This window comes from Phaenicophaeus curvirostris, chromosome 23 (genome assembly GCF_032191515.1).
Source record: "Phaenicophaeus curvirostris isolate KB17595 chromosome 23, BPBGC_Pcur_1.0, whole genome shotgun sequence".
Lineage (NCBI taxonomy): Eukaryota > Metazoa > Chordata > Aves > Cuculiformes > Cuculidae > Phaenicophaeus > Phaenicophaeus curvirostris.
This window is the reverse complement of record NC_091414.1, coordinates 3,335,417-3,361,349: the sequence shown is the minus strand read 5'-3', so window position 1 is coordinate 3,361,349 and position 25,933 is coordinate 3,335,417. Positions and strand designations below refer to the sequence as shown.

Here is a 25,933-nt window from a genome sequence, read left to right as displayed (position 1 = left end):
CTCCCAGCATCCCTGATCCAAAATCCATGGGGTCTCAACATCCCTGGTCCAAATATCCATGGGGTCCCAGGATCCTTGATCCAAAAATCCATAAGTTCTCAGGATCCCTGACCTAAATCCATGGGGTCCCAGCATCCCTGGTCCAAAATCTACGGGTCTCAGCATCCCTGACCCGAAATCCATAGGGTCCCAGGATTCTTGATCTAAATCTACAGGATCCCAGCATCCCTGATCCAAAATCCGTGGGTTCTGGCGTCCACTGCTCCCCAAGCCCTGTGCAGGGCAGGTGCAGCTTGCTGCGAGCTCCCCCCTCTCCGGCTTCCACCCTTGCTGGAAAGCTGGAACACAGGCAGAACTTTCCCTCTGGGGAGGGGCTCCAAGAAGAAGCGAGCCCCCCCAAGCTGTGGGAGAGGGATCCCTGCCCTCCTGTGTCACCTTTTCAGTGATGGAGCTGTCACCTCTCACCTGCCCACGAATAAACCACTCCCGCGTAGTTGGATTTTTTCCTTTTAATGCAAAAAAATAGCAGAACACATCTTCCTTCCCTCCCTCCCGCCCTCCCAGGTGTGTTTTTCCTTTGCTGTTGTTTTGCTTAATATTCCCAGCCAAGCAGCCCCCTCCCTCCCAGCTCCCCCGAAACCTCCGTGCCCGGCGCTTTCCCCTTCCATCCTCCCACAGCGGCAGAGCCCAAAGGGACCTCGGCCACTGGGATTAAAAAAAAAAAAGAGGGAAAGAGGGAAAAGAGCGAGGCACACGTTATTTCATCAACGTGCCGGTTCTAACCCTGCCAAGAGATTATAGGAAGAAAGAAGAAAAATACAAAAATAAAACCACCAAACGAGTAGCGACAAGCACGGAGCAGCCCCAGCACACAGTGTAAACAGGAGCTGCTCCGATCCGGAGTTCAGCTCTCCAGGAAAGCAAGAGCACAACATGCTTTGTACATCCCGAAAAGTCCCTGCAGCGCTGGGCAGTGAAGGGGGAGGTCGTGGCTTTCAGCTTGAGTTGATATTTTTGGGGCATCTCGGAGTCTCCAAGCGGCGTTTGCAGCACCAAACCTGGCCAGGCGGGGAGAGGGATGGGGAAAAAGTGCCATGGGAAGAGGTGGGATTGGGATACTCTGTCCCAGAGGAGATCCCAGGGCTTCACAGCTGGGAACTGTGCACAAGGGAAGGAGCAAACAAATAAAAAAACCCAAAAACATAGATATAAACCCAATCTGTGTGGAGGAGGAGAGGGAGAACACAGACAGTAAACCCAGCGGTACTGTCGTCTTCCCCAAAGCAAGAGCAGTAACAAAAACATCTCAGTTGAGGTGATAGAGTCCAACAGAAATCCCTTCCCTGGGGTAAAATAAAAATACAAATGAGGTACCGGTTCCACCCCAAGGCCATCACCCCTTCCTGCAGTCACATCAACGCTCCAGCCACTGGTTATTGTCTCTCTGAAACAAAATGATTGGGGCAGGAGCACCGTGTGCTCTCAGCGCCCTTATCCGGTTCCTCCCGGCAGAGATCCAGGCTCTCCTTCACCCTGCAGACAGGCAGGATTGTTCAGTGCTCCACGGAGACTTTTCCAGGTCTCGCGTGTTTTTCCAGCTGTTTTTTTTTTAAAAAAAAATTCATATATATATATATATAATATACAGGACAATGAAAAGATCCACGGAAACAAAGAGGGTGGCTGGAAAAGACGCTTAACAAAAAAGCCCAAAATAAAATAAATCCCCAACTCTTCCCCAAACGGATGCTTGCCTTCCCCACTAGTCCTCCAAGACCACAATCTCCACGTTATGGACCTGGTGCTGATGGTCCTCCACATCCCCCACCACTTTCTCCTCAGTCCTCAGCTCTGTCTCCAGGATGACGGCTTTGCCTTCCGACTCATCCGTATCCGCTTCGGGATCCGGCGCTGGGTCGATCTCTATGATGGTTTGCCCGTCGTCCGAGGTGCCTTCCACGGCTTGGATGGTGGACGTGAGGCCGGATTCCATGGCCACCAGTTCCACGGGGTTGACCACGGCGGCGACGTTGGCCAAGGCCCCGCTGTCCTGCATCGCCGCCGAGCTCAGCAGCGCCAGGCTGGAGGACGGGTGGAGGGTGACGGTGTCGGAGGAGCCGGTCTTGGACGAGGAAACCACCGTGGCGTATCGGAAAAGCTGGGAGCCGGATGGCAAGGTATGAACAGTCACCGGGCTGGAGCCTTGGCTGATGGTTGCCACCGGGATGTTGCCCACAGAGAACTGTTGTCCGACGGGCGCGATAGCGATGGGCGAGATGACGGTGAATTGCGGCTGCTGGATGGGGGTGGAGGGGCTGAGGACGGTGGCGGAGGCTGGGCGCTGCAGGCGGGGTCTCTTGGGGGGCTTGGGAGCGCTGACAGGCATCAGCACCACATTCTGGATGGTCTGGGATTTCGCCTTCTGGTCCTTGGCGAGTTTCTTCTGCTCTTCCAGCTGCCGCTCCAGGTCTGCAAAGAGAAGGGCCAAGCAGTGTGTTGGGCTAGAGTCGGAGCGGTTCAGGAGCTGCCGGGGAGTTCCCAGCTCCACAACCAACCGCTGCACCCAAGGTTTGGGACACGGGGTGTCCTAAGCGCCATGTCCAGCAGGATCATTTATCCATGGAACTAGACGATCCTTAAGGTCCCTTCCAACCCAAACTACTCTTTGATTCTATGATTATTGAATTTCACTCCATATCAACCTCCGTTGAATGAAAAAGTTGGATTTGCCTGCTCCACAAAGACCCAATGTCCTGCACCTGCTCAGCTGGCTTTGTAAGCACCTGGATAAGGAGCAGGCAATGCTCTGTACCAACTGCCCTTCTCCGTTCTCTTCCTGCTGAGGAGAAGATGAGCATTTCTGCTCCCCAAGCTAGACCCACCCAGAAGAGAGAGTGAACAACACCTCCAGAGGGTAGGAACTGCTTCCCGAGCTTGGCTGGGTCCCCTCTCCAGAGCCAAACACCTGGACTGGGGGCAGGGATCAGAACATCCCCCCAGACCTTGTCTGTGCCAACACTGCAAGTCAGAAGTAGCACAGCGATCTCCCTTACCCAGGGCAGTAGGGGACTGGGACATCCCAGATAAGAACAGGTCCTGCAGGACACGGTGAGGAGTGAGACACATTCAGCAAGCGGCTCAGGAGAATCCAGGTCAGGTTATTGGCTTGAGCTCAGGGGAAGCCGTGTAAGACACCTGATAGCTCCATGCCAAGACAACTCAGCACAGCGTAGACGGAGAAGTTTAGTTGCTCGGGCAGAGCACGGTGCTGCCTGCAGCTCAGACAACTGCTCTGCAGCCCTGAACCTGCAGCACCGATTTTTTAACCACTCAGGCTCTAGGACAGAGAGGCAGTGGGGAGCGTTTGTTTTGGGGCAGTAACTATTGAGCAATAACCCAGATATTGAATCATAGAATCACCAGGTTGGAAAAGACCCACCAGATCATCGAGTCCAACCATTCCCATCAAACACTAAACCATGTCCCTCAGCGCCTCATCCACCCATCCCACTCCATCATATAAGGGGTGATGTCCAAGGGAGGTCACATCAATTCCCAAGAGGGTGAGAAGCCTTCCTACCTGCCAGCGTGTAAAGAAACTGTTCCTCTCCTTGCTCTGTCTGGTTCTTCCTGTTGTCCAGAACCTTCTTGACGGTGTCCATGAGGCCAAATGTGTGCGCGACATTGTTCAAGACGGCAGCATCTGCAAGGAGAGGACGCAGGAATGAGAGCCCAGTCCCACATGTGGGACACTCAGGTCCTCAAAAGGTGCTCATACAACCCCAAACATCTTCTGCTGCTTTTTGTACAACTCTGTATTTCCACAAGGCCTGTCTGACACGGGCAGACCCAGCTCCCTCCTCCTTCTGACATCCAAGGACTGAATAATCCCATTCACATGATAAAGAAAATGAAACGGAGATGTGTCAGCTCAAAAATGCTGCAAATGAAAGCATAATTTGCAATCAGAGAGATACAAACGAGCTCTCCACCTACAAATCATCACCCCATGCTGCTGACAGTGTCATTAACATGCCAGCTTCACTGAAAGCTGTGCAAAATTTCTATTATAGTCCACTGACTTCAATCACTTCCAGCTTCCAAAAGCTGCCACCTACCAGACGCAAAGATCCGCCAACCCAAAGCTAAATTAGAAAATAAATATCCTGGGTAGAACGAAGTTTGTGGATGTACTTGGATGTTCTCGCAGGAAGAGCATCAAGAGGGACCTTTAAGAAGGGCTGGTAGCGCCAGGAAAAGAGGGAACGGTTTAAAGGAAAGAGGGGAGATAGAGATGAGATCTTAGGAAGAAATGTTCTGCTGTGAGGGTGGGGAGGCCCTGGCCCTGGTTGCTCAGAAGAACCCGTGGCTGCCCCATCCCTGGAGGGGTTCAAGGTGAGGTTGGATGGGGCTTGGAGCCCCTGATCCAGTGGGAGGTGTCCCTGCCCACAGCAGGGGTGGAACTAGATGGGCTTTGAGGTCCCTTCCAACCTGTGATCAACGAGTTGCTCTCAAACCCTGTGCTCACACAGGGCACGTGCTGAATGGATTACGGAACTGATTGGAGTCAAAAATAACTCAGAGGAGGGGAGTTATTTTTAACCCAGGTCACTTCCTTCACCTGGTTCAGGCCCCAAAACAGGTTTTCTGCCAACCTACCTGTCATCTGGAAGGGAGACTGACCCAACCTCTGCTGGACACCTCGTAGGACTTCTTCTATCTCCTTCTGGATGTTGCACACAACCTCTTCCATCAGCCCCACATCAGCTATTCCTTTCCAGAACATCAGTGTGTCCTCTGGCACAAGGAGAGAGAAAAAGAAGTCAACGCGTACGACCACATGGTGTTTTTCCCCACGAGGATCCCTTAAACTCTTCAGGCATGGGCAACTTTGCAAGATGACTTCTAATTTGGCCATTGGGGTGGATATGACATGGAAAAAAAGCCCAAAGAAGCAAAACAGATCCAGGCAGCAAATCAGTAACGTGTTTTCAAGCAACACTGTGACTTCCAACGCTACACTTCACTTCTCCTGTTCATCTTTGCAAGATGCAGAGCTTGAAATCTTTGTTTGAGGAAATTCTGTCTAAGCTTTCGCACTGATCCTGAGGGGGAAGGGAAGGCACTGCAGCCACAGGACACAGCCAAGAGAGCTGACAGGGTTTGAACAGGGGTTACCGACAAGACACTGCTCACTGACGGTTTCGATCTGGCTCCAGGCTGGCAGATATTTCCATCTTTATAATGAACAAAACCAAGCCGCTCGCTGTAACCGATAGCAACTGATCTGGAGGATCATCCACCAGCCTCAAGCCAGGGATGGTGTCCCCTGTTTGGCAGGGACCCTGCATGCCAAGGAAATGCTGGGACAGCCAAGGGGTCGGGGGACATCTCTGTCATGGCCTAAACTCTCCTTATTTTCAGGATTTCAGTCTTCAGAATGTAACAGGCAAAGAGAGGGGAAGAAAACAGCCAACAAGCAGCCTGAGCTTACCTGAGATCTCCTCTGTGTCCTTTTTCATGCCTTCCTCAGTGGCCATGGTGACAGCAGCCGTCAGAGCCGAGTTCCACTCAATCCCCTCCTCCATGCTCTCCTCCGACAGCGCGATCTGGGTGATGCTCCCTGCCAGAGAGGCAATGTCAGCTCTCTTTGCAACACCAGCCCTGAATCCCTGCTTTGCCTTCCACCTCCCTCGCCCCTCTCAGGCTCTTTTTGTCTCGCGCGGTCAGGTTGTTTGTGCCTGCCTTCTTTCAACCGAATTAGCTAAAAGCAAATACCGCTGCTTCTCATTGCAACTGTGTTTGGGAAGGTCTCTAGGGCTTCTGGAGGGAAAACCCCACAAAGCAAACTGCAGTCCTGGTATAAAAGGGGCAGAAAAGGATCAGAATAAAGAAGGGAATAAACAAGCCTCAGCCCAACCACCTTTCTCCACTTGCATCATCAACAAGGAGCCCTTGAGCCCTAGAGATGTCCTAATCTTTCAGGAAATGACAGCATCGGGGTTCAAGCTGGTTTGCAGAAGGGGAACGGATCTGACTCAATCCTAACTTTCTGGATCACATCTGGGACTAAGCCATGTGGCCACGGTGCTTTCCGGGACATGCTCCTTAGCCTACGGACAACCCTGCCACCGCACCCAGTTAAAGAACTGTAACCTGCCCAGCTGCACGATGGGGTACAGTTGGGAATAGTCTTCTCCCTTATCCTCAGCAAGGAGATCGCTTTCTGCTCTGAAACTCACTGAGAATTTGCAGCTGGGATGACAATCAAATCACATCCAGCCATCACATCCCTTTATGGATGCTCAGGTGATGGGGAGCGGGCTGCTCCAGAGGTCAGCACACCTAGTTCCTGAGTATCAGCCCTTCTCATGCCTTTGTAATAGACTCTCACATAGGAAAGACACAAGAAAATGCTGTAGGAGCTCCGCTTGCTCACACGGTGACCCCAGAACAGGGATCCCGTCAAGGTGAGCCTCCCCTGGCTCCCTCTCTTCAGTCACTACAGAACACTGGCTGCTTCCCAGCCCTCCCGTTACCGCGGAGTTGTGCTCCCTGATAGATGCTGCCAAGACCTCTCCAAGCAGACACAAGAAGGATTTTCCTTCCCAGAAACCAGGGTAATATCCTGCGTGCTGGGACTGCCCTGCTATGCCCGGAGAGAAGGTGTAAAGTGTGTGTGTGTGCGGTGAGTCAACCTGAATTGATCAGTCCAGGCAGGGAGAGGAGCATCAGAGGGAAACTCGTACAACATCGCCAAGTGGTTTCCTACCATCGGCCGACGTAGGAGTCTGCACCACGCTCTGCTGCCCCGGCACCGGTGCTCTGGCGCTGCTGATCAGGAGATCGAATTTGGTGCTTCGACAAGTGTTGGTGCAAACTTTGTCATGCTGGTAGAAGTCAATTTGCCCCGAGTCCATCATTTTCCTGTGCAGGGAGCGGGGAGAGAACCAGGCTGAACACAAATCTCACCATGGAGACAAAAGGGTGTGCTCCATGGAGAAATGCTACGGCCACAGGAAGGGTGGGAAAAGGGAGACCCAGCACCACTCTGCACATAAAAACTCTCCTGCAGGGCAAGTGGCAGATGGTAGAATCATAGAATGGTCTGGATTGGAAGGGATCTCAAAGCCCATCCAGTTCCAACCCTCTGCCATGGGTTCCAACCTCTCACTGGATCTGGTTGCTCCAAGCCCCATCCAACCTGGCCTTGAACCCCTCCAGGGATGGGGCAACCACGGCGTCTTCTGAGCAACCTGGGCCTCACCTTGACAGTAAAACACAGAAGCCATCCCCAGGCTCACAGCTCCAGCCCTGTTCCACCCCCACCAAGTACCAGCTTCCCCGTTTGTACAGGATGTGGAATCCTGCCCCTCTGACCACACGGCCAGGATCTCGTGAGCTTCCACGAGGTCTCCTGGGGACTGCAAAGCAGACAAAAGGCCTGCTTGGCATCCTGAAGCTGGACACAGTGGTAGGCAAGTCAAATACCTCAGCATGATTCCTCCAAGGCGAATGGCTCTCTTCCAGTCCTTCAGGGTAGACTTCCCAGCCAGGTGAACAAAATGCTTCGGGCTGATCAGTTGGTCATTGAACTGCCAACGAGATAAACCAAGGCTCAGCAAATGCAGGGTAACATCGCTTCAAAAGACTGGCTTGGGACATCCCACACAGCCAGCCCACAGCTTGTCTGAGCCCACACTTCTACCCAGAACGAGGAGCTGCCTCTCAGATTCATAGAACAGTAGAATCATTATGGTTGGAAAAGACCTCTAAGCTCATCCAGCCCAACCATCAGCCCTATCACCACCATGAGGGTGGGGAGGCACTAGAACATGCTGCCCAGAGAGGTTGTGGCTGCTCCATCCCTGGAGGTGTCCAAGGCCAGGCTGGATGGAGCTCATGCAGCCTGATCCTGTGGGAGGTGTCCCTGCCCATGGCAAGGGGGTTGGAACTAGATAATCTTTAAAAGTCTCTTCCAACCCAAGCTATTCTATGATTCTGTGATACTAAACCATGTCCCAAAATGCATGGCCACATGTTTTTTGAACACCTCCAGGGGTGGAGATTCCTCCACTACCCTAGGCAGCCTCTGCCAGTGTCTCACCCCTCTTTCAGTAAAGAATTTTTTTTGCAATTTCCAATCTAAACCTCCCGTGGTGCAACTCGAGGCCATTCCTACCAGCCTTGATCCCCTCGGCACAGTGATGCTTGTAACTCCAGAATGAATATCTCTGCAGAGACGACCTGCCAGCCATCGGCATTCAAACCACCCAGCTCTAGCCAAGAACCCTGAGGGCTTTCATATGAGGCATAAGCCAAATTAGCTCCTTCTGGGAACACGTCCCGTCATCTTCAGAGACTCCTGTTACACCAAACAGCTGAACGACATCTTGCTGACACAGGTATTCGCTTGGACATCTGTTCTGTCCTGCTCCAGTGACTTAAAGAATTCCTGTTGAGGGTCAGCGAGAGCACTCTCGCCGCAGCAGCACGCGGGGACCCAGCCTCAGCGCATCAGCTGTTAGAACAGCACACTCTCAAGTGGAAAAAGGTACCAGCAGGGCTTCTCTTCTCAACACAACCCACTCACCGAGGCAGTGACAGGAGCAGAGTATCAGGACACCAAGGGAAAGAGAAAAGGAAGAAAGCTCTAGCAGAGCTCAGTGTGCACACCCTGCTTGCCTTCAGTCCCTCATCAAGTGCCAGACATGACTCTGCTTTGAACGGTCATCAAGAGCAGCGCTGAAATATAAGGTGGGTGATAGGGCTTCACACCTTGACCCACCCCTCCCTCGCTGCTGCCTGTGCTAAAACCAGTTTCAGCGCTAATAATCCAACACACCGCGAAGGCAAAGATGCACGGCTGCAGAACAGGGGTCTGATGAAACAGAAAAAGGAAGAAAGTCCTGTGGATCAAGTGCGAGACCTTGAGAACAGAGAAGGAATCTGCTGCAAAAACACTCTTACCTTTACACACTTGACATTAATTCCCGGACAGACGAACTTCTTCCAGAGCAGGATGGCTTTGCTCTCCCCACAGGTGATGGGATAGGCGATCTCGATCTCCTCGTTCGTTTCAATGGTGCTGGGGTCTGAGGGAGGAAGGGGTGAAAATGAAACTTTCCACTCAAGAAGCTCAAACTCCACAAGGTGGAGGCTGAAACCAAAAGAAGGGGCCGTTCCCAGTTCAGGATCAGATCTATCTTAGTCTTCTCCAATTACTGGCTCTAACAGTGTCTGGCATCTGCTTTTTAATACAGCAACACTCAGATGAAGCTCATCTACCAGGAGAAATTGATAGCAGAAAGCCATCACGTCTGTAAGGGGGGGAATGGGTTAGTGAGAATAAACGCTGTGGAAATAAAACGCTTTAAAATTTGAAGCACAGATATCTCTCAGATTTCTTGGAGCTCTGCTACCTCTTGAGCAGTGATATCAGATGTTTGCTGATAATGTATTCTCCTCACGGGCCGACTTTCTGCTAATGCTGCCAACAGACCCACACCCACACAAGAAGCAGAACGCTAATTGAGATCCAGTGACAGCTCCTAACGACAGGAGCTGAGGACGTTCTCCCAAGGACAGCAGGAAGCACGCAGAGCCAACCTGCTCCGTTCTTGTGAACCTCAAACCCAAACTGTCAGGCTGCCTGGTCAGCAAATAACCAGCAATCAGTCTCTGATGCTTCAGCCAGTGCAGACACAACCACCATCATCACAACCATCATTCCTGCCTGCTGGTGTCACACAGCAAGACTGGGATGAAAACCCGGCTCCCGTGGGCAGAATCACAGATTCATGGAACTGGTTAGGCTGGAAAAGACCTTTAAGATCCTCGAGTCCAGCCATGAACCTCACACTGCCAACGCCACCTCTACACCGTGTCCCCAGTTATCACATCTCCATGGCTTTTAAATACCTCCAAGGATGGTGACTCCACTACTTCCCTGGGCAGCCTCTGCCAGGGCTTGACAACCCTTTCTGTGAAGAAGATTTTCCTGATGCCCAATCTAAACCCCCCCTGTTGCAACTTGAGGCCGTTTCCTCTAGTCCTGCCTCTTGTTAGTTGGGAGAAGAGCCCAGCACCCCCCTCACCACAACCTCCTTTCTGGGAGCTGCAGAGAGCGATGAGCTCTCCCCTCAGCCTCCTCTTCTCCAGGCTAAACAGCCCCAGGGCCCTCAGCTGCTTCCAGATCTCCTGTTCTCCAGCCCCTTCCCCAGCTCCATTCCCTTCTCCAAACACGCTCCAGCCTCTCAAAGTCTTTCTTGTACTGAGGAGCCCAAAACTGAACCCAGAATTCACGGTGCAGCCTCACCAGTGCTGAGTTTGGAGGGACAATCCCTGCCCTGCTCCCGCTGGCCACCCCGTGGCTCATCAAAGCCAGGATGCTGTTGGCCTTCTTGGCCACCTGAGCACATTCCTGGCTCACGTTCAGCTGCTGCCGACCAGCATCTCCAGGTCTTTTTCCACCACACAGCTTTCCAGCCGCTCTTCCCCAAGGCTGAGGTTGTTGTGGTTCAAATGCAGGACCTGGTGCTGAGCCTTGTTGACCCCCATCCCGTTGGCCTTGGCCCATCGATCCAGCCTGGCCAGGTCCCTCTGCAGAGCCTTCCTCCCCTCCAGCAGGTCCACACTCCTACCCAGCTTGGTGTCATCTGCAAACTGACTGAGGGAGCACCCGATCCCATCATCCAGGTCTTTATCATCGATAAAGATATTAAACAGAGCTGGCCCCAACACTGAGCCCTGGGGACACTGCTTGTGACCCCGTGGGAGCTCTTACCATGCACTGGAGGACAGCCAGGATCTCAGTTCCAGGACTTTGAGACCAAGCAGTAACAGCAGACTCTGGAATAAGAGCATGCCCAGACCCTGCACTCACATCCACGCCTGGGGAACAGCATCTGCAGGGGCAGAGCCAGAGGGAAGCCCCGCGAATCGAAGACACCAGCTCCGCGGCACCAGCCCTGCAGAGGAGGGGATTCTGCCCATGCTGAGCAGGAACTCACCGATCCCTTCTTCTAGCTTGTGGATGGTGTGGGTTTCGACGGCCACTACGGCAGCGCTGGCCTCGGAGCCCTCCTGGTAAATCCTGTTGCGAAAGCAGCCATCCGTAAATAAACTACATCAATCACGGGAAATTAAGATTCACAGCACGGGGTTAAAAATTCGCTTCCTTTCTTTCTTGCCTGTCCTGGAGGGATGTGGATTCTGCTTGATCCCATGTCAATCACAGGCATTTTTTGACACATATAAAATCCGGTAATAATCCCAAGGACTGAATCATGCAGAGGCGTTCCCAGTCCTGTCATCGCACCCTCCACGCTGCCAGCGGCACCGAAGCGGCTCTGCACTGCGCTTGCCTCTGCCTTCTCCTCCGGTTTCTGATCCAGGCGCTTCCCCACGACCACAGGAAGCACAGCTCAGAGCCCCAGGATTTCCCTTCCAGCCCCGTGAGACGCTGCAGCACGGGCCATCGCGCAGGGAACAGTCGCTGTCAGGCCTACGGCTGCCCCGCTCAGCGAATATTATCGAATGAGCTCCTAGATTTACACCCTGATCAATCCAGAGTTAAGACAAAGTGCCCGGTGGCAGCTGTTTGTCTGGGGTACCATAAATTTCCTCCAACATCCCAGCTTCAGTGTGTTTTAGAGGAGGATTTTAGGGGAAAGCTGGCACGGAGAAACGCGTGGATGTGGATAAGGGCACAGATCACCACGCACAGCAGCCGCACGGTGGTAAAATCCCACCCTGGGGCTGGAAAAGGATGAGGGCAGCCAGGAGGATGCGTGGCCAGCAGCACCTCGCCCACTGCCACAGAGACAGCATCACAAGGACACGTCCCCGCAGGATAATTCCCCTCCTCGGAGGCCGAGCACAAAAGCTTTTTTGTTCTCATTGTATTTTTCTCTCTAGCGTGCGTGATACAAAACCGACGCAGACCTGGAAAAGGCAGCCACGCTCGGTCCCCAAACCCCAAAAACCCTCGAGGAATCCCCCTCCCCATCAATTCCACCTCCCGGACGCACCGGACCCATCCGACTCACCCTTGCTGCACCGGCTGCAGCTGCAAAATCACTTGGGTTTTGGTATCCTCCGGATTCTCCCCTTCATTTCCGTCACTTGGTACAACCACCACATCACCCACAGGGACGCTGACTTCGGCATTCGCCATCTCTCACATGAAGCCGCGGGGCTGCGGAGGGAAAGGCAGAGGTGTGCAGGCAGACGGGAGGGCAGGAGGCTGGAAAACACAGTCCAGCCGCAGGAAAAGCCGGCAGAGCAACGCTCCGGCTCCAAAGAGGGGCCCAGGCATTTTAAATTCACCACCAGAGATGGCAAACGCCTGTCAGCGTGCGGGATTTCTCCTCCCCTGTTGATCACGATAGCTGGGAACGATGACATAAAAGCGATAAGGAGGATAAAGATGGGGCTGGGGCTGCTGTGGGGCTGGAGATCAGCCCTGCGCGCAAAAGCATCCCATCCATGACCTGGGGTGTGCAGACAGCAGGGACTCCGTCCCGGATTGGTACCCAGGAGCTCTTCTTAGTCAGATACTGGTGTGGAAACCGCGGGGACCCCTCCCATTCGGTACCAGGGAGCTCAACCTGGTCTGATCCTGGTGTGGACACAGTGGGGACTGAACTCCAGCCCCACAGCAGCAACAAAACCACCTTCACCCATAGGTCGGGATCACCTTCTCGGGGCTTCAAAGCTTCTAGAAGAGCTTATGTCACAAAAGAGAATCATGGAATGGTTTGGGTTGGAAGAGACCTCAAAGCCCATCCGGTTCCACCTGCTGCCATGGACACCTCCCACAGGATCAGGGGCTCCAAGCCCCATCCAACTGGCCTTGAACCCCTCCAGGGATGGGGCAGCCACCACTGCTCTGGGCAATCTGTTCCAGGGCTTCCCCATCCTCACAGCAAAACATTTCTTCCCAACATCTCAATCTCCACTTTTTCATCTTTAAACTGCTCCCCACATCCTCTCCCTGCCCTCCCTGATCCAGAGCCCCTCCCCAGCTTTCCTGGAGCCCCTTTCAGCACTGGAACCTGCTCTAGGGTCTCCCTGCAGCCTTCTCTTCTCCAGGCTGACCAACCTCAACTCTTCCAGCCTGTCCTCGTACAGGAGGTTCTCCAGCCCTCGTATTATCTCCGTGGCCTCCTCTGGACTGGCTCCAACAGCTCCATGTCCTCCCTGTGCTGAGGACTCCAGAACTGGACGCAGGGCTCCAGATGAGCACTCACCAGAGCAGAGCAGAGGGTCAGAATCCCCTCACTCGCCCCGCTGGTCCCACAGCTCTGGCCGCAGCCCAGGACACAGTTGCTTTCTCGGCTGCGAGAGCACTTTGTTGGCTTTTGTTGAGCTGCTCGTCCATCAGCACCCAAAATCCTTCTCACCTTGCCTCTGATGAGGCATCTGAGGCGCTAAGGGAACTCCAAGGAGGGTTTTAACCACCCCCTACGTAGGGGTCAGGACTGGAGGTGTGGAGCCCCCCTCCAGGGGTCAGAGCTCAGTGTGTGTCCCCCATAGGGGTCAGGGCAGGATGCATGGTCCCCCCCCCGCCATAGGGGTCAGAGCTCAGCACCAATCCCCCCCATAGGGGTCAGGGCAGGACGGATGGTGCCCCCCTGCCAGGAGTCAGAGTTCTGGGCCCCCCCCCATAGGGGTCAAACCTCAGGACCCCCCCATAGGGGTCAGAACTCATTGTGCCCCCCCTCATAGGATCACAGCAGGAGTGCGATGCCCTCCCCATAGGGGTTAGAGTTCCAGGCCCCCCCATAGGGGTCGGGGGAAGGATGGATGGTGTGTGTCCCCCGATAGGGGTCAGGGCTCAGGACCCCACACTTAGGGGTCAGGTCAGGATGGATGGTGTGTCCCCCCATAGGGGTCAGGGCTCAGTACGTCGCCCCATAAGGGATCAGAGCAGGATGGATGGTGCCACCCCCCCATAGGGGTCAGAGCTCAGGGGTGTCCCCCCCCCATAGGGGTCACGGCAGGAGCGCGGTGCCCCCACCCCGCGCAGGGGGCGGGGCTCCCCGGGGAGTGGGCGTGGCCTCAAGGGAATGGGCGTGGCCTCTCCTCCCCCCTCCCCTCTCTCTCTCCCCCCCCCAACCCCGGCGCGGGCGGACGCAGCGGCGCAGCCCCCCCCCCCCCTCCTCCTCCCTCCTCCCCCCCCCCCCCCCCCGCGGCGCGCGCGCGACGGCGGCACGTACGGCAGCGCCCCCGCCCCGCCCCGCCGCACGGCCCCTCCCGGCTCCCGTAGCGCGGCGCCGCGCGGCCCTTACCGTCAGCGAGCGGCCGCGTCCGGGGGCTGAGAGAAAGGGGGAGGGGGGAGAGAGGAGAAAGGGAGGGAGGGAGGGCGGAGTGGGGTTGGGGGGGTGGGGGGGGAAACGGGCCGGGCAGCATTGAGCATGCGCAGCGGGCGCCGCGGCCTCGGCCGCCAGCACTTCCGGTCGCCGCCTGCCTTAAAGAGGCCGGCGGGGCGGGGTGTGCTGCCCCCTGGCGGCGGAGAGCGGGGGGGGGGCAGAGGGGGCGGGGTCAGAGTGTGATTGACAGCGAGGCCGGCCAATGAGAGCGCGCGGTGCCGCGTGATTGACAGCGGGAGCGACCAATGGGGTCGCGGGGCCGGGCGGCGGCGGCCAATGGGACGGCGGGGGGGCGGGCGCGGGGGCCGGTGGCGGCGGCGCCGGCGGCGCGGCGGGAGCGGGAGGATGCGGGGAGGCGGCGGGGCGGCGCGGGGGGCGCTGGCCGTGGCCCTGCTCCTGCTCCGCCGCTGCCTCCTGCTCGGGCCGCTGGGGCCGCGCCCGGCCGGCGGACAGGACGGTGAGTGCGGGCTAAGGGGGACCCCCGCACCGGGAGTCCCGTTCCCGACGGGACCCCCCCCCCCCGGGGCTCCCCTGCCAGCCCGGGATGGGCTGCGTAGGTCCTCTTTACAGCGGGACCGGACCAGAACGGGCTCCCCGGGACCGATCCGGGATGGGACAGGAGCTGGACGGTTTTCCCGGGGCAGGATTGGAGCAGGACGGGCTCCCCGGGATCGAGTCGGGATCGGTCCCTGCTGCGGTCGCTCCAAGAGGAGACCAGGACAGGCTTCCCGGGATGGGATCGGAGTAGGATGGGCTCCCCGGGATCGATCCCCGCTATGTTCGCTCCAAGATGAGACCAGGACGGGCTCCCCGGTACCGATCCCGGATCGTCCCCACTGTTTCTGTCCCGGGATCGGAGCAGGACGGGCTCCCTGGGATCGATCCGGGATGGGACCGGAGCAGGACGGGCTCCCTGGTACCGATCCTGGATCGGTCCCCACTGATTCTGTCCCGGGATCGATCCGGGACGGGATCGGAGCAGGACGGGCTCCCCGGGATCGATCCGGGACGGGATCGGAGCAGGACGGGCTCCCGCAGCCCCTGCCCCGCTCCCCCGCTGCTCCCGGTGCCGGTTCCCGGTGTCGCTCCCTCCTGCCAGAAGGGCTTTCCCTGGGAATCCCTCATTCCCGGGGCTGCGAGGGTCACTGGAGCTTACAGGGAGCGGGCTTGGCAGCATCGCTCCGCGGGGATTTGCACCCACTGGGGGCCGGGGAGGCTCCGAGGAGGGAACTTGGAGCCAAACCTCATTCCCAAGACGCGATTTTCCTTGGCCCCACTCACCCTTAACTCAGTCAAGAGCAAGGAGACGGGGATAACGCATCCAGAGCCTTGTTCCCAGCGAGGGGAAACTGAGGCACGGGCCAAGATGGGCTTGGGGGGAGGACAGGGCTGTGCCACATTCCCATGTGTGATTTGAGAAACATCCTGTACGGCGTTTTCACCGGATCCCAAACCTGTTGGTGGGCGCGGGGAACTCTCCCGGGGCCAACGATGTGACGGAGACGGGAGCCCGTCGGCCTTTTCCCGGAGCGTCGCCCTGTTGTCTTTCCTGCATCCTGTGAGAGAGCAAACAATTCCCTGGCAGGGATGGTCTCATCCGGTGGAAATCAACTTTTCCCAGTTTTTTGCAATTATGGGGGATTTTTTTTGGGGGGGGGTGGGGGGGGCGGTTCTCATGCCTTCAGCGTTAGCATCCTCAGAGCCAAATCCCTGAGTGCGTCTACAGCTCCCAGCTTATCTCTGGCATTCGGGCACGTGCCAGCCTCACTTGAGATGCTTTTATCAAGGTTTTTCTTTCCTAGGATTGTTTTTTCCCTGCCCCCCTGGTGTGGGATTGGAGCTAGGGGGTCTCTCCAGGACCCTCAGGTCAGGCACACGGCCGAGCAGAGAGGCTTTTCCATGCAGAACCCGATGGCTGCGACCTTCCTTGCTGGGAACTGCTCCAAAATACCCCCAATTTCTTTCCTCTGGCACATCAGCCACTCTAGGAGCCACTTTCCCAGCAGCCCTGGGCTCTCCTGGGCCGTGTCCCCCATCCTGCCTGCGCCCCATGCCCCATCGACAGCTCTGGAGAGCCTGATTCTTCCCAGCTTTGCCATAACGGATGCGTCTGCCCGTCATGGAGGGTGGAAATCCAGGATTTCACCCAGTCCCGCATCCCTGCCAGGGTGTGTTTATGGGATAAACGCCCCTGGTCTGGCCGCCAGCCCTTTCTGCAGACTGGGTAGGAGTGGGCTTTGTGGGGGGGAGCTGGCATCTTCCACCTCCGGCCCCCCCTTTTTTTATCCCTGCAGGATTTTTCCCCGCTGCTGCTTTGTGCCGTCTCCCGGCGACAGCGAGGGCAGCCAAGGCAGGGGCCGAGCCTTGCCCAGCATCGCTTTTCCTTCTGCCTGAGCCAGGAAGATGCCTGGCAGGAGCAGCAGCTTTTTGGGGATGCAGGGGGGATGAACGATGGACCCCCCAGCTCACGTAGAGGGGCTCAGCGGTGCTTTCCCCTTGTCCCTGCTCTTCCCTGTGCCCCAATCTTTCCTGGCTCCTCCAGAATTCCACCGAAACGGGCGCTTTCAACTCGTTTCCAGGATATTCCCTCGTGCCCGGGGGCGGCGAGCGTGGAGAAAAGCCCCTTTTGTGGCGGGTGCTGGCATCGCCCTGGGGAGGAGGCGATGGGGATGCAGCTGCCCAAGGTCATTCTCAAGGTCCAGGCTGCACCCGGGGAGGGGATCCGGGGGCTGCTCGGTGCTGTACAGCCCTGGGGTGGAGAGGAGATTTCCTCTTTGTATCCTTTCCGAGCCCCCAAAATCAGGTTCCATGGAGAGAAGCTGGAGGTGCATGTCTGTGCCGGGTGGTTGTGGGGAAACTGAGGCAGCTTTGTCTCTCCCTCCCCCTCTGAGACTGTCCCCAACAGGGGAAGAAGCCAGAAAAGCCACAAAAAAAAGGGAATGTTTCGAACAAAGAAAACATTTGAATGAGCTACAAGTGTGCTGGGGGCTGTGCCAAGTGGGGAAACTGAGGCAGGGACCACCCTGGCTGAGCCCCCTCCTTCTCTCCGCAGGGGACGGCTGCGGCCACACGCTGCTGACGCTCCACAGCGGCACCCTGAGCTCCAAGAATTATCCAGGCACCTATCCCAACCACACCGCCTGCCGCTGGCACCTGCGGGCCCCCCCGGGCACCTCCCTCCTCCTGGCTTTTGGAGACGTGGACCTGGAGCCCTCGGAGCACTGTGCCCACAGCTCCCTGCTGCTCGCCGACCCCGAGGCCGGCACCGCCTACGGTAAGAAGGGTCCTGGGGAAACTGAGGCAGTGCCCGCCGAGGGGGTGAGGGTTGGCCGGGGGGGGGTGTTGGTTTGTGTAAAGTCCTTGGATAAGGAGAAGAGCGTGAAAATCCAGCTTTTTAGGTGATTTCCTCATGGGGAAGGTGGGTAGCCAAGGACAGGAGTATCTGAGGATGGGGTATATCCGAGGATGGGGGTATCCAAGGATGGATCTCCCGCTCTTCAGGACCTCCAAGAATGGGGATATCTAAGGATGAGGGTACTTGAGGAGGGGGAGATCCGAGGATGGGGATACTCGAGGAGGAGGATGTCTAAGGAGGGGAATAACCAAGGAAGGGAATATGAAAGGATGGGGAGTATTTGAGGAAGGGAATCTCCAAGGAGAGGGATATTTGAAGATGGGGATGTCTGAGGATGGAGGTGCCCGAGCAGAGGGCACCCAGCTGGGATCAGGTACATCCACCGATTAATTAATTTATCCACCCAGCCACTGCCCAAATGCTTCCAGGATTTTCACAAGGAGATTTAGTGGTCTTGGAGGGTTTTGACAGCACCAGGAGTGTGGCAGGTGCTGGGGGGAGACGTTTAGGGAGGGAGAGGAAGCATCATGGCTGGGATGTTGGTGGGTAGTGGAATGGAGCAGCCCCGAGGCGCAGTGAGGGGCAGGGGACTTAGCGGGAAGCGTGGGGTGGAAAGAAGCCACTGCCCCTGGGATATTTCCCTGTTCTCCAGGGCTTTCACCCTTTCTGGGCTTGTGCCCAGAGTGCTGACAGCACGCGAGGTCCCTACTCCCCAGCCCCTCTGCTGTGGCCTCGGGGATGCGCTTGTCCCTATCTCCCAGGACCCCAAAGTTGCTTGGCGCAGGCTGGGGGGCCCTGGAGCGGCACAGGAAAGGGGAGACCCCCAAATGCTGCTCCTGGGGAGCTGGTGGAGGCAGCCGGGCTCCCACAGCCCCTCTGGGTGCCGTCACCGGGGCCGTGCGTGCCAGCAGGCGGGGGTGACGCGGGGCCAGGCCGGGGTCCCGTGGTTGACGCGGGCTCTTGAGGAGTCCCAGATGTTTTTCGGGAAGCGGTTGGAGCAGGCAGGGGCTGCGGGCTCCCTTCCGCTGACTCAGAGCCGGTGTCTGGCGCCTGGCCTGATCCTGCCTGGGGACGTGCTGGGCCCCTGTGGGTGGTGGCAGCCTTTGGCCGAGGGGTCCCCAGCACCCAAGGGGTTTCCGGAGCCGCCAGCTGGGCAGGCACCGTGCCAGACGCGGCAGCATCTGCCCAGGGCAGCGCTGGCATCTGGCAGGAGAGGGGAAATCTATGCACATGTGTCATCTGCATCTCATACACGTGGCATTTGCGTACCATGCCGAGCCCTCATCCTGTCACATCTGCAACTCTGGGACGCCCCCGCGCACACACGTGCCCCACGTACCCCAAACTCAGCCTCTCGGTTAACCCAGGCAGGGTGAGGGTTGGGGAAACTGAGGCACGACATGGCCCTGATGGGGAGGGGTTGTCACTGCCAGCACCGTGGGGACACACGTTGTCCTCAGGGCAACAATGACATTTGCTCAAAGCATCTCTGGGCACCCCAAAGCCCCAGTGATGGACGTGATGCTGGAGGGTGAGAGTGTGTGATGGTGCTCCGAGGATTGAGGCCACCTCTTGTCACTGGCTGGGACCAGGGATGTCCCCAAGAAACCCATCTGCCTGCTAAGCCGAAGTTTTAATCGGGGAGATGGAGAATGCAAATTAATTTGGATTAAACAGCGGTGCGGATTTAGGAGAGCGCTTCAGCCACACTGGGGGAGATGAGGATGGGATGGGAATGCAGCCCCCGTTTTGGGGTCTGATCCGAGCTGGTGGCAACTTGCACTGTCCCAGCTGTGGGGGAATGAAGAGACCCTGGGGGGGAAGCATTTCTGGGGAGTGGTGGGGGTCCTTGCCCCACTCGGAGAAGTGGGGACATCTTGGGGTGCCCTGGGAGCCTGGTCCAGCTCTGAGTTCTGTCCCAACAGCTGCTGCCCCTGGTGCTGCTTCTGGGGGGCAGTGGGGACACGGTGGGGCTGTGCCCCATGTCCCCCCCAGTGGCATGGATGGGGCTGCTCTGGGAACGGGGCCACCTTGGCAGGGGTCCACCCAGGGCATGGAACCATCCTGGCATGAGACCACCCCAGGGTTGGGACCACCCTGAGCCTGGGCTCCTCAGGGAGCCCCGGACCCCTCCACGGCCCCATCCCTGCCGGCAGGGCCCTACTGCAGGAACGCCGGCCCCGCCACCCCGCTCCTGGTGACAAACTCCAGCACCGTGACCGTCCTGTTCAACAGCACAAGCCATCGCTCCGGACGAGGCCTCCTCCTCTCCTACGCCACCTCACAGCACCCAGGTAGAGGGGAGCATCCCCCAGGGATACAGAGACACCCCCCTCAAGCTGTGTCTCGGCCACGGGTAGAGGGGGCTCCTTGTTTACCCCAGAGTGGGGTCCCATCACCCCAAGCTCCTTGAAGATCCATGTTCTCCCTGGCTGGGGGCACAACGTGGGAGACCCCCAGGCCACCCAACCAGCCGGGATCCTCCCCCAGCACCCTGGACCCCCGGATCAGCTGGGACCCCAATAGCAAGCAGAGCCGCAGGTGGTGTGGATGGTAGCATGAGGCCAACAACAACAAGGACCGAGGGGCCATCGTCCCTGTAGACATGGGGAGCAAAACCGAGACATGGAGCAGGATTCAGTTGGGAAGGGAATGAGAATGGGGTGCCCTGGGACAGAGGTGGGTGCTGTGGAGCAGATGGGGCTCCCTCACCATGGGGTGTCCCTGCCTTGCAGACCTCATCTCCTGCCTGGTTCGAGGCACGCATTACACCCAGGAGCACATCAGGTGAGCAGCCGGGGTGCCGAGGGGTCCCTGCTTTGGTGTGCTGGTCCCCATCAGCCCCGGTTTTGTCCCCATCCCTCTGGCAGTTGCTCGGTCTGCGCTCACCCTGCAGTTCTTGGGGCGCAGCCATGGCGGGATGGGGAGCAAAGGGGGTGCACAGAGGGGATTTGGACAGGAGCGAGCCCTGAGCCCCCCCTCACTGTGTGTTTCAGCGTGTACTGCCCCGCGGGCTGCAAGGATATCGACGGGGACATCTGGGGCAACCCCACGCAGGGCTACCGGGACGTAAGTGCAGAGCCTGGCTCGCCCCAGGGGGGCCTCGCTGCTTGGTTTGACACCCACGGGTGCACCCGCTGAGGAGACGCCCCAGCACGTGTGGCTACTGCTTGTCACCCCCCAGTGGACCTCACATGGGGGGCCCGTGGGGTGTCCAGCACCCCCCTGGCGGGGCTGATCTCACCTCCTCCCCTGCTCCCCGCAGACCTCGGTGCTGTGCAAGGCAGCCGTGCACGCCGGGGCGATCGCGGACGAGCTGGGCGGGCAGGTCACCCTGTCACGGGAGAAGGGGATCACGCTTTACGAGTCGGCCTTCGCCAACGGGCTCCACTCCAAAAGGTGGGTGAGACGGGGCGCTGGGGACCCTACCCCCAGCCCTGGGACCCATCCACGCTGACACCGGGGACCTGCCACCCCTCGATTTCAGAGACCCTAGGGTTTGTCTGCCTGGGGGCTGATGCTCCCCTCGCTTTCCTCCCTGCAGGGGATCCCTCTCTGAGAAGCGGCTCATATTCCACAAAGGTATTTTTTCCCCGTTTCCCCTGAAATGAAGCCATGATTTTGGCTGCCGAACCCATTGCCACCCCGTGCCCAGGCAAGGGTCCTGGGCTCCCAGCCTGCTGTCTCTGTTGCCAGCCTGCAGCGATGTGCTGGACGTGGCCACCTTCAACACCTCGTCCTGGTGGCACGAGGTGGATGCACTGGGCCAGGACAGAGCCTGGGTGGCTGAACGGGCAGCACTGGGCACCGCTGGCCATTCCTGGGCAGCCGAACCCGGCTCTGAGGCTGCCTGGCTGGAGCTGGACCTGGGCACCCGCAGGAAAATCACAGGTGAGTGCCAGCCAGCAGACCCCATCCCTGTCCCCAGGCCACCTTGAGCACTGTCCTCCCTGTGATGACACCAGCCTCACTGACCCCCTAAAACCTGCCCAGAGCGGCTGCAACCCCCCCGTAACTCCCAGGAGGGACTGGAGCGACTTGTGCCATGGTTATACTGGTACAAACTGGGATGTAGACAGCACCAACCACCATGCTGGCTGTCCCCCAATCCCAATTTTGTCCCCACTGTCTCTATTCCCCCGATACGCAACCATTTCTGTGCCGAACAAGTTAATATTGTGCTCTCGCATCGGGTGCCAGCAAACGCCTTTTGTTCAGCTGGAGCCTGCCGAAAGCGGGGGCTTTGTGCGGCAGTGGCTGCCGACTGCGCGGAGGAAAATAGGGACATTGTCCAGCCGGAGACTGGAGGAGGGAGGAATGCAGGGCTGGCAGCCGGGGCCGGAGGTTATCGGCTCCTGGGGGCAGAGTGGGGGGTCCGACACTCTAATCTGCCACCCAAACGCTCTCCCAGGGCACGAGGGAGTCCCTGGGGGGTGACGTGTCCTGTCCCCCCTTCCTAGCAGCAACCCAGGGATCCCAGAGATTCCAGCTGGGAGATGCGCTGGGGCACATCCCAGTGCAGGTGGGGTGCAGGGCAGCCCCTCAAGCCCTTTCCTGGCCCCCCACCTCTCCTGCACCAACAGGCATCATCACCAAGGGCTCCTCCGAGCAGCACGACTATTACGTGACGTCCTATCGGGTGTCCTTCAGCCGCGACGGGAAGAACTGGAGACCCTACAGAGGCAGCGGTGGCCAGGAGGACAAGGTGGGCACTGGGGGCCTGCAGACCCCCACCCACAGCCATGTAGCCACTGGCACCCTCTTCACCCTCTCTGGCAGATCTTTGAGGGAAACATTGACAGCCACGGGGAGGTCTCCAACGCCTTCATCCCCCCCATCGTCGCCCGCTACATCCGCGTCCTGCCCCGGAGCTGGCACCAGCGCGTGGCCTTGAAGGTGGCCCTGGTGGGCTGCCAGTCGGCACGGGTCCGCACGCCCCAGCCCTACGGTGAAGCCCCTCTGCCTCCACCCCAGCTGCCCCCCAGCATCTCCATCTCCCTGTGGCCCTACACTGATGGTCCCTGCTCTGCCCTGCAGTGCCCAGCGTCCCCAAGGAGGTTCCCGTCCCCACCAGCCGCTCGCCCGGCCGCACGCCCATCCCCGGTGTCGCCTTGGAACCGGAGAGGGCAGGTGGGTGCAGCATCCAGGCACCGATGGACCCGCTCAGTCCTCTGACAACACGTGGATTTTCCTTCTCGGGCGGGCTCCTGGCACCCATGGGTGCAGAGGGGTGGATGGGGCACCCGGGGGCTGACGCTGCCCTCCCTCCCCAGGCTCCACACTGCTGGTGATGCTGCTCATCGGTGGCTTTGTGCTTCTCTGCTCCAGCCTCTTGCTGCTGGCTTTCCTCTGCCGCAGGAAGAGGTGGGTCCCCATCCTGCCCTCCTCCTTCATCCCCGGGGCACCCAGCATCCCCCCCAAAAAGGGCACGGTGCCTCTGGGCAGCTCTGGGTGCTGCTCACTGGGGATCAGGTGCAAGGTGGGCAGGGGTGGCCAGGACCCCTCACCCCATCTCACTCTCCCCTTGCCAGGAAGCCAGCGGCGCAGCTGAACTGTGGGATCACAAAAGGTAAAGGCTCCCCAACCTCTCCCCGGGGACCCGCTGCACCTTGGGGCCAAATTCAAGAGGGGTGCAGCTGGTTTCACTAAGCCTCAAGCTGTCCCAGCCCCAGGGCACCGGTTTGTCCCCAGTCACAGTGCTGCCTGTCCCCAAGGAGACAGAGGTGGGGTGGTGTGTGACAACTAAGGGTTCTGCTCTCTGCTCAGGGTACCCCAATCTGGATGCAAGCCAGGTGTGTTCCCTGCAAAGCCTGTCGTCCCCCGGCTCCATGCTGGCTTCCTTCCCCGTGGCAGCCACGCCAGGGGACCTCAGCCTGACCCAGTCACCAGGTAACAGGGATAACAGGGCACAAACAAGTCCTTTAGTCCAGAGCTGGAGCCTTTTCTCTCCCACTGCACCCTGGGGACACCATGGGGTGCCCATTCCCCCTCCCAGCACCTCTCTGCTCTGACCCCTGCCCTGCATCACAGTCCTGGGCAAAAGGGAGACCCTGGCAAGGCTTTTTAATTATTATTTCCTATTTATTATTATTCCACCCCAAACCCAGGCGTGGGTACCAGGCCAGCAGGCACCAGGAGCCCCACTCTGTGCCGTGGCAGAGGGATGTGCCCATCCCAGGGGGTGATGTCCCACCCCAGCTCGGTGTCAGCAGGCACCTGCCCAGCTTTTCCTAGCCCTGGCTGTCCAGATGTGCCCTATTTTCCACCCAGCACCCCCGACATCTGGAAGAGCGCCCTGCCCCCGTCCCCATCTCGCTCCCATTGCAGAGTACGCGGAGCCAGACCTGGTGCAGGTGAGCCCCGGCAGCCAGCCGGGCCCTTCCACCTTCAAGCCGCTCCCGGACGAGGGCTATGCGTTGCCGCTGGTTGTGAGCCACTACGACGTGCCAGGAAAACACCACGACTACGCCGAGCCGCTGCTGCCCGAGCCCGAGTACGCCACGCCGTTCGGTGAGCCTGAGCCCACCGGTGCCCGCCAGAGCCCCTGCGGTGTGGCCGGGCTCCCCGGCTCCTCACGGTACGATGCACCCGCCCTGCGGCCCGGCAGGCTGGAGCTGAGCAGGGAATGTTCCCTCTCACACGTCTATCACGAGGCCTTGTGAGGAGGGGGACCCTGCGAACCTTCCCTGGGCGCTGGGGGGACCCCATGAGCCTCCCCTGGGCTCCAGGTGGACTTTGTGAGCCTCCTCCATGCTCCTAGGGGGAAATCTGCAAGCCTTCCCTGAGGTCCAGGGGGATTTCCTAAGAACAATCCTATTTAAATATATATATATATGTATATATATTTCCTGCCTCGCTTAACGAGGGTACATGGTTCTGACCAGAGTGTTAAATGCATTGATGGAGACACCACCTGGTCTGAAGTCACCCAACCACATCGAGCTGCAGGGCGAGAGGGCACAGGGAAGAGCATTCCCAAGGAAATATTGTGAATACTCCCAAGGGAACGTTATTGGAGCATCTGTCACCATGCAGGTTTTTAATTCAGTTCCGTCCACTGGATCTCTGTGGGATCTCTTAAAGCGTGGAGTCATCAGTCATCCGACAACTATGGAATGGTTAGGGTTGGAAGGGACCTTAAAGCCACCCAGTCCCACTGCGCTCGCAGTGCTGTGGGGGTGTTAACGCTTGATGTCAGCGATTGTGTGCGTCATTCTAGTCACCGGTGTAATGTTTTGGGCTTCAGCAGGGCTGCGGTGCTCCTGCTCATGTTGAGGAGGAGTTTGATGGATGGAGAGAGGAGTCCGAGCTGGTTTCTTGTTCTCGCTCTTCCCATGTGAATCGATAGAAGCGCAGAGGAGGCTACAAAGATGATCTGAGGGCTGGAGCACCTCCTGTACGAGGACAGGCTGAGAGAGTTGGGGTTGTTCAGCCTGAAGAAGAGAAGGTGCTGGGGAGACCTTAGAGCAGCTTCCAGTGCCTGAAGGGGCTACAAGAAAGCTTGTGGTGATAGGACGAGGGGTAATGGTTATAAACTGGAGAGGGGCAGATTTAGGCCACGTATAAGGAGGAAGGGGCTGGAGAACAAGTCTTACAAGGAGCAGCTGAGAGAGCTGGGGGTGTTTAGCCTGGAGAAGAGGAGGCTGAGGGGAGACCTCATTGCTCTCTCCAACTCCCTGAGAGGAGGTTGTGGAGAGGAGGGAGCTGGGCTCTTCTCCCAAGGGACAGGGGACAGGACGAGAGGGAATGGCCTCAAGCTCCACCAGGGGAGGTTTAAGCTGAATATTAGGAAAAAATTTTTCATGGAAAAGGTCATTGGGCAGTGGCAGAGGCTGCCCAGGGAGGTGGTTGATTCACCTTCCCTGGAGGGGTTTAAGGGACGGGTGGATGAGGCGCTGAGGGACATGGTTTAGTGATTGATGGGAATGGTTGGACTTGATGATCTGGTGGGTCTCTTCCAACCTGGTGATTCTATGATTTTCTTCACTCTGAGAGCAGGGAGGCCCCGGCTCAGGTTACCCAGAGCAGTGGTGGCTGCCCCATCCCTGGAGGGGATCAAGGCCAGGTTGGATGGGGCTTGGAGCCCCTGATCCAGCGGGAGGTGTCCCTGCCCATAGCAGGGGTGGGACTAGGATTGGTTTTGAGGTCCCTTCCAACTCCAAACGTTTCTATGAAGAGAATAAACCATTGGTACAAAACCCCT

General features: G+C 58.1%; 2 protein-coding genes across 4 annotated transcripts; one reads left to right on the top strand and one right to left on the bottom strand.

Moving 5' to 3' along the window:
* Positions 1-1,026: 1,026 nt before the first annotated feature.
* On the bottom strand, positions 1,027-15,731 carry GMEB1 (glucocorticoid modulatory element binding protein 1). 2 transcript variants are annotated; one of them, XM_069875364.1, is made up of 10 exons: positions 15,657-15,731; positions 12,051-12,199; positions 11,013-11,095; positions 8,971-9,095; positions 7,492-7,595; positions 6,773-6,927; positions 5,495-5,623; positions 4,660-4,797; positions 3,581-3,703; positions 1,027-2,469 (listed from the first exon to the last, which is right to left on the bottom strand). In XM_069875364.1, the coding sequence occupies exons 2-10, from the start codon at positions 12,176-12,178 to the stop codon at positions 1,763-1,765; spliced, it is 1,692 nt and encodes a 563-aa protein (XP_069731465.1). In that variant the 5' UTR covers positions 12,179-12,199; positions 15,657-15,731; the 3' UTR covers positions 1,027-1,762. The 2 variants fall into 2 exon arrangements, with proteins under 2 accessions (XP_069731465.1, XP_069731464.1); XM_069875363.1 differs by lacking the exon at positions 15,657-15,731 and adding an exon at positions 14,295-14,319.
* LOC138730297 (discoidin, CUB and LCCL domain-containing protein 1-like) lies at positions 14,692-25,928 on the top strand. Of its 2 annotated transcripts, XM_069875360.1 has the most exons (15): positions 14,692-14,832; positions 17,428-17,649; positions 19,887-20,024; positions 20,466-20,517; positions 20,727-20,799; positions 20,996-21,129; positions 21,275-21,312; positions 21,427-21,621; positions 22,314-22,435; positions 22,510-22,678; positions 22,768-22,860; positions 23,004-23,094; positions 23,262-23,299; positions 23,497-23,619; positions 24,058-25,928. In XM_069875360.1, exons 1-15 carry the CDS (start codon positions 14,721-14,723, stop codon positions 24,390-24,392), a joined length of 1,935 nt encoding a protein of 644 aa, XP_069731461.1. In that variant the 5' UTR covers positions 14,692-14,720; the 3' UTR covers positions 24,393-25,928. The 2 variants fall into 2 exon arrangements, with proteins under 2 accessions (XP_069731461.1, XP_069731462.1); XM_069875361.1 differs by lacking the exon at positions 23,497-23,619.
* The last annotated feature ends 5 nt before the right edge of the window (positions 25,929-25,933 follow it).

Coding starts and splice junctions, on each gene's coding strand:
- GMEB1 (XM_069875364.1), bottom strand. CDS start 12,178: ATGGCGAATGCCGAAGTCAGCGTCCCTGTGGGTGATGTGGTGGTTGTA. Junction 6,928..7,491: donor CTTGGAGGAATCATGCTGAG/GTATTTGACTTG, acceptor CTCCCTGCACAG/GAAAATGATGGACTCGGGGC. Junction 2,470..3,580: donor GTTTCTTTACACGCTGGCAG/GTAGGAAGGCTT, acceptor TTCTCTTTGCAG/ACCTGGAGCGGCAGCTGGAA.
- LOC138730297 (XM_069875360.1), top strand. CDS start 14,721: ATGCGGGGAGGCGGCGGGGCGGCGCGGGGGGCGCTGGCCGTGGCCCTG. Junction 20,518..20,726: donor TACACCCAGGAGCACATCAG/GTGAGCAGCCGG, acceptor TGTGTGTTTCAG/CGTGTACTGCCCCGCGGGCT. Junction 23,620..24,057: donor CAGCCTGACCCAGTCACCAG/GTAACAGGGATA, acceptor CTCCCATTGCAG/AGTACGCGGAGCCAGACCTG.